A 10,746-nucleotide genomic window follows, 5' to 3' on the forward strand; every position below is an offset into this window, starting at 1 on the left:
AATAAATAAGGTTGCAAGCGTTTGATCACCAATCGCGGTGACATTTTCATTACGCAGTTGATTGGCGCTGCTTAGTTTTTACCGTTCGGTGTGTGCTCCTTTGGCAATTTCGATCTGACCTTAGAGATTACTAGTGGACAATCAGGTTGCAAGCGTTTGATCACCAATCGCGGTGACATTTTCATTACGCAGTTGATTGGCGCTGCTTAGTTTTTACCGTTATTTCGGTGTGTGGACTTTGAGAAGTGCTATTCTCGTACTTCTGCATTTTCGTTTACCGAGGATCTGATCACGATAGTTGTTTGAGGTAGATGAATGTTTCTTGGCCAGTTGAGCAGTTTTCGAACTGGTCAACGTCCAGATTAACCTGTTGGAAATCTTCAGAGGGAAATCAAAGGGAATCGATTATTAGACGAACAACCTTGAAGTCGTCAGGACAAAGGTCACCCGATGTAAAGCAGAGTTAAGTTCAAAGCTCATTTGGAATTCAATGAATCGGGAAAGAGGCGCCTCTGAAGTGAACGGCCAGGAGTTACTCCCGACCTACGGGGAGTGTTGAAAACACGAGAATAGCAGTGCGTAAAGCTCAGACATCGATACATCTCCAAACATGAACACAACAACGTTCGGCTGCACACCGATGATGCGAACTCGGCTGGCGACAAAGCGCTTCTCGGCTTTTCAGCACAGACTGGCTTCACTTTCAGGATGAAATATCTACAAATAGATTTCACCACAACGAAAGAAATTACTCATACATTTTTTCTCTTTCAAACAAGTATTTTTAGAGGGTTTGTGGAACTCGGGTCTTAGCCTAAGGTCATTCGCAATAATAACATGTTATCAGATTTGTTTACCTGTTTATATTCCAGAAGCATAAAGCCAGGGCCACCAACCTCTATAGCTATATTCATCTAGCAAACCAGTGGGGAGTTTTTGGAAACTTTGCTGTCCACACTAGGACGTCTGCTGTTTTAGCTTGTGTATTTCGGAAGACAGCAAAAATATTCCGACGGTAAACATGTCAATGCTATCCTGATTAGATTGCACATACAGCGTAGCAGTTTCAAGGTGCATGCGTGCAATATCTTGCCTGCTAATTTCAATAACATTGGTCTAGGTGATCGACACTCACTCGTCTGAATCCGCCATTGGATAAACAGAAAGGCAGAACAAACGATTAAAAACAAGCCACCCGTATTGCCATCTTGCCGGTGAACTCTACTCTTTTGTCTTCTAGGGCATCTTGGAAGGTGCCACCTAAATGGACAAAAAATCACGATGGCCAACTGCACCAAAACAATTGAGGGCATCTGATCAGCAGGGCGGTAAACATAATAAATCTTTGTGCCGAGACACGCGGTCTTCACCTCATGTTTTTCATCCGGCCGAATACCAAGTCTGAGGAACTAAGCAATCATGTTACTGACCATTGATCAGTGTTTGTTCAATTTTTGTTAGCAAACTCTAAAGCAATAATGCCTAGTTCTTTGATATTTACCCCATACACAGTCAGTTCTATAGATGAGATCGAAACTATATTGACATTTCATATAGACAGGATTAAAGATAGAATCCTCTGCCACAACAAGTAGGTCCGACAACTAGGTTTGCACGGCAGAATCCATTGAATCTCTCGTTTGTGATATTCCTCAAGTAAAGTTGTTGCACAAAGACTGCCTCATGATTCAGCTGGCACAATATTCGTATACATAAAAGAAACTATTCACAAGGTCTAAGAGCTTTCATCAACCTTGTGAGTAGTTTCCTATTTTAAAAAAGTTGAGCCTCTCCAAGCCACCATTCAGGCTGAGACAAACAGAGGCTGCTTTGTAGTACTTCATATGAATAACAAGAAGTTTTATGGGCAGAGAACAGGAATACAAAGGAGAATGGTCTGACGTGCAGCCTTGGGACAGTAATGCACATTGTTCTCCCAGGATAATCTTAGATAGAGGTGATATTAATAGATGTTGATAACTGCTTCATATTGGTCTTTTCTCAGAGTGATCTTAAGGGATACTTGCTTCTGTCAAGTCGTTCTGTAAACAATATGCCCAAAATAAGTAGAGTTTTTTTAAACTGTGCTCCCAGCTTAGGTGAAAAAATGCCCCGTCTAGAAACGGTGTTTGTTTAAAGTTATTAAACAGGAACAGCTGCTTTACGTTTCTCAACATTGATCGCCTTCATCCCCTCCCAACATAAAAACACTCAGCGCAGTCCTGCGTACCATATGTCCAATTAGGTTATACAAGACTAAAGTGATGGCTTCAACTCGCACAACAGAGGAAGCGACCTGATGAGCATTTTATATACTGACAAATTAAATTGCACGGCGTGATCGACAGTGGTATATCACACCAAAATACGTCGTCTGGCATTTAGATGCGCTTTGATGGACAGCATTTTTCAAGTTCTAAAAAAGCGTCTGGCCGACTCAGACCTTTCGTGTTCACTGCCCACCTGTTCTTCCCATTTGGCCGGCTGTTCCGCACTGCAGCAATAGAGCACATTTATCCGTTAATTTTAGGTGGTGCTTTAGATAAGTATTCAGAAAGCATGCAAATTTCTTTTGATGTTTTCGGCCGTCCTGTTATGTGAGGAGCTTTTCTTTTCTCGGCGAAACCTTCTACGCACTGTTTCCAATTTCCAGAAACCGATTCTAAATCACACCTATGGTATACATGCAAAAATGTCCCGCACCCAAGGCAAAACGCTGCTATCATATGTGGCACAGTGCGGTAAGGCACATGGTTGTGTAGTGGTGGGTTTCCGGCAGATGTTCCAACACTCTCCGGCTGCTGCACGTTACAGAGTACCTGATAACACTATCGAGTTTTCGTCAAAGTTCGCCGAATCTTCGATCCACTTAATGTAACTTAACACTTCGAATAATCTTCGATGCATAACAAATACCCCAAGTTATGCAGGTTTTGCTAGCGGCGAGATTGACCATATTCGGAATTTGGCTTCTCTTTAATTTCTAGCTACTTAAGCAAGTAAAGTAGTATCCGAAATTTCCCGTTGCTCATTGCACACGACATGGTGGGAAGAGCACAGGCACTATCGGTAACATAATTGAAAGACAACTGTGCAGACGAATTGTTAGTATGGAAATGCATCACTATTGGTGTAATGTTGGATACTGCTGATTAGGTATGCGAGTAGTATGTGGGTTTCTCGTAGCTCTGCTTTGCGTATATTGAGAAGTGAGAATATTCGGAATATTTGGAGCTGCTTTGTATCTTTCGCCTACATTTGAGTGATAGTCAATGAATATCCGGGAAAGTTCAGGAAGACACGTTGAAGAATGCGACAGATATTCAGTTTTTATAGACAATATGCATATGACACTTTTGTTTCCCTGTCCAATAGTCTGTAACTGTTCAGTTTCCAATAAATGACTCCACAGCGAAGGCCTTCATTCTTTCATTTAGTGCCGTGACCAGGTCACAAATTTTTGAGGAGGTGGATGTTCGGACCTTTCTGGAGGACTTTGAGGAGGCTGCGCGGGCTGCTGGACTGGATACCGCTCGGGGAAAGTTGGCGGCGCTGGAGACCTATCCTCAGGAGCCGGAAAAAGACGGCCCTGGATGCGGTCAGAAAGGACCGTCGGAAGATGGACTATGCCGCTGCGAAAGAAGCTTTTTCAGCAGAGTTTGACACACCGACCGACGGCCTGGAGGCTATATGGCGGTTCAAGACGGCCAGGATGGTATCTGGATGTGACCCGACCGCGTTCGCCAACTTGCGGCAGTTGTTAGATCGGGCTTTACCAGCAGTAGGCAGAGTGTCGCGCCACCAGTTGCTGTCGGACCAGTTCATAGAAGGAGATCAACCGGCGCTTGGTGCCTAGTTGCGGTTGGCGAGAGCAACTGGCCGGTTAAATGTGGAGCACGTGGTGCGTCTGTTAGGGAAATTGGCCGAGGCACCACCGGCCACGTTACAGTCGCGGAAGAAAAAGGAGGATTCAACTGTGGAGAACCTGTGGACAAAAGCGGACTAACTCGTGGAACAGCTTGCAGCCACAAAAACGGAATTGCGGAGGCATGCTCGAACGAGCCGGTGCTACAAGTCTGGTATGCCAGACCACTGGAAGGATCAATGTTCTCGTATTCGAGTGCCTGCACCTCCTTTCCTGATTGGGGTGCGATTGGCGCACTGACGCAGGCTACCGTTTAGGGCATCAAAAAGATAGGCGGGAAGTGAAAGCAATGCTTCATTGATACAAGAGCAGGGGTATGGCTGAGGCAGAGAGGGAACCAAGCCAAATGCAGAACGTGTGCGCCAGCCGAGAGAACACTGGGTGGATATCGGCTGAAAATTGACGGACTGTCAACGCATTCGATACGCCTAGGTGACAAGTCAATGCAGCACGCGTTCGCGATCAGCCCAGACGTAGAACAGGAAATATAAGGGGTAGATTTTCTCCAAGAGCGCAGATTCCATAGTTGACCTTAAGCAGAGAAAACTGGTGACAAGGTATGGAGCAATCAAGCTTGAAGGCCGCCCAGGCGCTGCCGTGAGTGAGCTGCATGTACGAAAACTTCCATCTTGTAACGTGCGGTCATTACAGTACGCGGTCGAGGAATATTTTAAACCGCTCACAGTCGATGTAGATATGTTTGGCTTCTGTCCGTGGATTGAGTATGAAAACTCCTCTCGTCAGAATGCCTTTGACATTACGGCCCCCGTCCGTTGCCGATCCGTCTACGGGAGGAGGTCCACAAACAGATTGAAGAGATGTTGAAGAATGGCATAATCAAAAAAGCCAACAGTGCCAGTTATGCTTGTAAGAAAGGCAAACGAAAAATCCATGCTTTGCGTAGATCTCCGGCGCCTGAATGAACTGACCGTAAACCGGGTTGTAGCTGCGCCCTAGTTTGCGTAGATTTTAGATTCCCTCCAGCATTCCCGATATTTCACGGTGTTCGACATGCATGCCGGATACCGGCAACTAAACATTAAGGCGGAGGACCGGGAGAATAAGGCACTCACGGTTGAGGACACCCACTACCACTTTAGATGAATGCCGTTTGGTTTATCTGAGGCACCATTTACATTCCGGCGCTTGATGCTTCGTTTCACGAAGGGACTCCAGAATGTTGCCGTGTACGTGTTGCCGTTGTGTACAGCGATTCGGAACCAGAGCACGCAGTTGACTTGAAGTCTGTATTTAAGTAGATCCTGGAGGCTGGCCTGCGGATAAATGAAGTAAAGACACAGCTCGCTCAGAGTTCGGTGACACTGCTGGGGCATAAATTGGGTCACGGAAAAATTAGCCCACTGCCAAAAAAATTGGTAAAGATCGAGGAATGTGCTGTTTCCAATTCAAAGTGGTCTCTCTGGCAGCTGCTTGAACGAACAGCATACTACAGCCGGTTTGTTAAGGATTTCCACGCAGTCGCTGAGAAACTGTACGACTTGATCAGGCAAAATCGGGAATTCTAATGGACTGAGGAATTTTAATGAGACTTTCGAGCGTGTCATGCGCGGATGTTGGATTAGCAATTGACCATCAGATAGTCGAGGGTCGGAGGGATGTTTACTGTTGCAATGGATGCTAGTGATCGCGGTGTCGGATCAGTCCTAGAGCGGAGGAATGGAGTTATCGAATATGCCAGTCGTGTCCCGACTAACGCTGAACAGAAATACTCGGCCACTGAGAACGAATGTTTAGTGATCATCTGGGACCTGAACAAATGGAAACCATATCTGCTTGGACAAAGATTCCATGTTGAAACCGATCACAAACCATTGGAATGGATCAGGAACATCGGAAACCCTCGTGGGAAGCTCGCTCGCCGGGTACGACATCACGATCCAGCTCCTACTTGGCTGATTGGCTATCAAGATCAGAGGCTAAAAAGGAGGCCCCTAGGATCACGATTGAGCCAATAGCGTCGTCATCGATCTGGGTCCCGGAAGGTTGATGCAACTACAACGCACGATCTTGTGTTACGGATGGTTTCAGCCGCCTTGTTGGATGGAGGGAGTATTGAGAATGGAGAGGGAGACGACGAAGTGAAAACGTTACAGAGTCAATTGGATTTACTGAGCATGGATGAGGCTAGCATGATTTCCTGAAACACCACCGATTCTGATGTTGTGCTGCCCTTGATATCTCGCGTCTTGAGGCGGAAGCCTATCTTCGAATGCCAGCAGAGAGCACACATGTGGTTCATAAAGACGTACGACTTACTTCGGCAGAGGGCCCACTGGCCCGGGATAAGTGAGGTGATGGAGTATATGGTGTCCTGTTGGTGGTGCCAACTGATGAAAGCGGGTACGTCAGGGGCAACCCATTTCATGGTAACGATAGATCACCTGTCGCAGCGGGTCGAGGCGGCAAGATTGCCTAATCAACGGACAACGATGATCAGCGGAGTGGAAATGCACCACAATGTGCCTAGCTATGGGGTGTCAAATATTATCCTAACCGTTCAGCGGTCCTGCTCTGAGAGCAAATTGCTTGCAGAAGCTGGGCATCGGACAACTAATGGCGACACCATGCTACCCTGAAACAAACGATCTAAACGAACGATCAAGGAGTGGCTGGCGGCCAAAATAGGTTACTTGAAAGTGAACCTGCTGATGATTTTGCTAGCTCACCGTGTTCATCGTAATTCCATACAGCCAACCACAGGCAAGTCCGCGTTCATGCTGATGTACGTTCGACATCCGCGCCTTCTAGCCAGGTTGCGGCCGGCAACAAGCTAGTCTTCGGATGAGCTGAGGGAGGAATGGAGGAAAGCTCGAGAAAACTTGACCACATTTCAAGAAAGGACTAAGTAAAAACAGCAAGTAGAATAGCACGACCATTCCTCATAGGCGCAAAGGTCAGGAGGAGGGATCATCAGAATCCTGGAAGGAGTGGACCGGGGTCGCGGAAGCTGGGCAATCGACGGCAAGTTTAGTTTGTCGTTACCGACTACCGGGGTAACGTCTATACAATTCGAGGCTGTTAGGGATCGAGGAGAGTAAACAGGAATCTGCTCCGAGAGTGGCATGACACACCCGAGGAGTGGTCGAATAGACCAGCAGCGAGAGCCGACCTATCGGAGGTAAATGAAAATCGGTGGCATCCAACGACTTTTAAAGGGGAAAGGCATGTACCGGTAGATACTACTGATAGGGAATGCGAGTTTGTGGTTCTCTCGTAACTTTGCTTCGCGTCTATTGAAGAGTGAAATTTATTACGAAATTTATAGGATTGCAGTGAGTCACTCGTTTACATTTGTGTGGTAGTCAACGAATATCCAGAATATCAGAAAGACGCCTCCGCAAAAAAGACGGATATTTATTTTTTATAAACAAGATGGATATGAGAGTTTTGCTTCCCTGTTCAATGGTCCGTAATTGTTCAGTTGGTGTTTTCTAATAAATAATTCCGTAGTAAAGGCCTTCTCCTTTCCATCGGTGATCAAGCACAGGGGACACTAATTATAGAGTATGTTTCTCCTGTTACCTTTAAACAAAACGGAAATATCAAAGTACTTTTCTCCCGTGGTCATTCTGCAGTCATGGTGATTCATTTGCCTGCAATGCTCTTTAATTTGATAATCCAGTTTCCAGAATCCACATTTCCGCGCGAAACCAACCTGATTGCGCTTGGTCGTGATCGAAAGCAATGAGATCACTAGCGATATTTCATTCGTTATTTCATTGTCACCTGTGGCCTTTACAAGGAGACCGAGTTTGTACGAAATTTCCCTTCATAACAGCCGTGGAACAAGGAAGGTTCCGCATCACTGCAAAAATATCCCACCAAAAGCTAGCTCCCCACTCACAATGAGAAGTCAGTGGTGATTATTACCAATAAGGATGAAAACGCTGTACACTGCCCCTCGGCTTTTCAGCATACATTGATTTCACTACAGCGACCGAACAAAAGTTCAAATTACTTTGGAAATGGTCAAGTATATTGCCCGCAGCCATATAAATCAACTAATCTCATTTATACCGACTGTATAAAGATTATTGATCAAGATTTGCGAGGTTATGAGGGTGAATATTGTGCATTTCTACGAATGTGCTTACTACTAAGCGCTTACTTGATCTTCCTTACTCTTCGGAATAGGCATGCATGTTAACATGTTACATTTTTCAGTGTTCTAAGTTTTTGTCTTCCCTGGTAGCACTTATGCGGGTAGCGTTCTTGCGTCTGTGGATGGCCAAAAAGTAATTGACGATTCAGTAAATCCCAGTTGAGCGCCTGATCGTCACCCACATTTACTCACAATTGCCTCCAAACTTCACACGTAAATGGAAATCAACTGTCAATTTCTTTTTATCCGTGTTTCAGGACCACACAATATCCCTTCGTTGAAGAACAGTCTATCAGTTAACCCACCATCAGTTAACCCGCTCATCAGTCCATCCATCTGTACTCTGCAAATACACAACGTTAACTGCGCCGCGAATTCGGTTACCAGGTTTGATTACCAATATTTCTAAAGTGCACTTGCTAGTTAACCAAATAGGTGGAACGAAATTTAACCGCGGACGTTCTCACCATGTTAGGGTGAATCAATCAATCAACCGTGGGCATTATGCTCTCAGTCTTAAGTTCTCATATGGGTAAACTAATAGTCAGCCACATCCAATCATCAGCTAACTGATCTATGAGTTTAGTAACTGCATTTTGGGTAGCTATCTATGTCGCATGCTTAATGTTTGATCTCAGCATTCACCTAGTCCACCTGCTAAGAAAGAGGATAGGACGCGTGGAAAAACCGCTAAAGAATGAAAAAATTGCTATTATGCGGAACGCGTTGGGCAGAGGTGGTCAGGGCAGGACAGTGCATAAACTAGACTGAAAAGAACATTTTCCGGTGTACAATTGAATGGTTGGACCAGTGGATCAAGGAAACATTAAATTGATTCAACTTTTCCCTCCTTGCAGACAACGTGGATAACAGTCTCGGTGAAAGGAGCACTTTCATTTTATTCGTAACAGCGATCAGTCCATCTAGAGTTGCGGTGTTTGGACAACCGTTCCACTCAATCCAGAAACCAAATGCGTGGGCCCGAGTAACCACAAGTTTCACCCAAGCCAGTTTCGAATCGTGGGCCAATGGAGCAGCCGGCAGAATTGAAGTTTAACTATAGATGCTGGGCTTTCTCTATGCTCACTTTATCGCACATCGTTGTTGTTCTGGCATGACGAGCTGCACTGCTATGAGGAAATGAACTCGAGAATCGTTTGACAGTAGTTGGTGGCGTCGTTTGGTGTGAAATGGCAGATAGTGGAGTGCTTAGAGAAGCACTCCTAACGACTTCCTCACAGACAGAGTCAACAAGTTCAGTAGTTCGATATTGCATATATCGGAAAGATCACTGTAGGATCGAGGGATCACAACTTCGTCTGAGTTAGTCTTATATACAGAGTGGTATGTCGGATCGGATATTTTAATAGCTCATACGGGTAGAAGACTGTGGTGTGGACATCGTTTGACGCGCCATTTTCATAATAAAACTTGATTAACGCACGCCACCACGCGATAAGGGCATGGCTTGCACTGTATGGCATTGAAGGTGTGAATGCAGTCATGAAATTCAGGCATACCAATCTTGAATGCCATTGTTCGTCACAGACATCCGGATCGCTCAATCCAGAGCACGGTGGTGGTGAACCGCAAGTACATTTTGTGATGATCAAATTCTTTTTAAATTACAAATGCGAAGTATCATGAAGGTCAGATTCCTGAAAGAAATCCCTGAATGCCCGCGATCTACTAAGACACTTCTCTAGATGCTGACTAGACAGACAAAGCCCATCAGTATGCAGCGCTCCACAGCTTCGTACCAAAGCCAGGCAGCACGAGTCAGCGTTGATCGAGTTCAGACAGCACCACCGCAGTATGCAGCGCGTCGCAGCTTTGTATCAAAGCCAGAAAGTGTGCGTCAGCGTTGGACCAATTTCAGGCAGTGCCCCTCCAATAAATAGCTTAAGGCAATTACATTTTCACACCCCCACGCATTCACGCTCCAGCACTCACTTGTTTCGAATGTAGCTGTCGTGTTCCCTTCTGAGGCCTTTTTCCGGCACTAGGCACCGGAGCGGGTCAGCAGTCATGTACAGCAGTTCAGCGATGTCGGAACCCACGGAATCATATCAATAACTGCTGAAGTGCTGCTGCAAATACAATCTCAGTTTGAAGTGGCGCAATATTGTTCGGTGGGAACATTGACGCGGCAACTTAACATTCAACCACCAAATTCCGCTTCAGATACAAAATCAGTCGACTCGATTTCCCACAGCATAACGGAGTTGCATTATAACCCTGATGCAGGTCTTACCTTCGATTAGTGATTCAGACGTTACGAAGATGTATGAAAAGTCGAAATAGGGCGAAAGATGGTGCATGGAGAGTACGCTCAGAATGCTTGGCATAACGAAATACACACGGTATTCTCGCTTTATCCTGCCTGGGAACACGCGAGATCTCAGTTTTGAAAAGGAAACTGTGCAGCAGCCTTCAGTAACTTTGGGGAGCGCTCGCCTTGTTTAATGTTTGCTACAAATGTATGAAACTGGCAATAAAGGAGTCCAAAGACTACATCACTTATGCCAATGGAGTCAAACTTGAATGCGAACAATCAAGTTATTTCCAATGACGAGAGTTTAGTTCGGCTATATTATTTTCGTATGTGGCCTTCGGTCGCATTCAGATAGTGACATCAGAGCTAGGGTCTTGAACAAGATCGAACAGACTCCCTAGATAGCGCTGCAGTTCATTGCCC

At 45.6% G+C, this 10,746-nt stretch overlaps 1 protein-coding gene across 1 annotated transcript in view; it reads left to right on the top strand.

The window, feature by feature from the left end:
* Window positions 1-3,663, top strand: part of T265_11080 (hypothetical protein) — a gene marked incomplete at both ends in the record, with an annotated part of 80,572 nt that extends 76,909 nt beyond the window's left edge. The window contains one exon of the mRNA XM_009177635.1: window positions 3,450-3,663. Within this exon, the coding sequence (XP_009175899.1) occupies window positions 3,450-3,663 (214 nt within the window). The remainder of the gene's footprint in view (window positions 1-3,449) is intronic.
* Window positions 3,664-10,746: the final 7,083 nt, after the last annotated feature.

Source organism: Opisthorchis viverrini, assembly GCF_000715545.1.
Source record: "Opisthorchis viverrini unplaced genomic scaffold opera_v5_440, whole genome shotgun sequence".
Lineage (NCBI taxonomy): Eukaryota > Metazoa > Platyhelminthes > Trematoda > Opisthorchiida > Opisthorchiidae > Opisthorchis > Opisthorchis viverrini.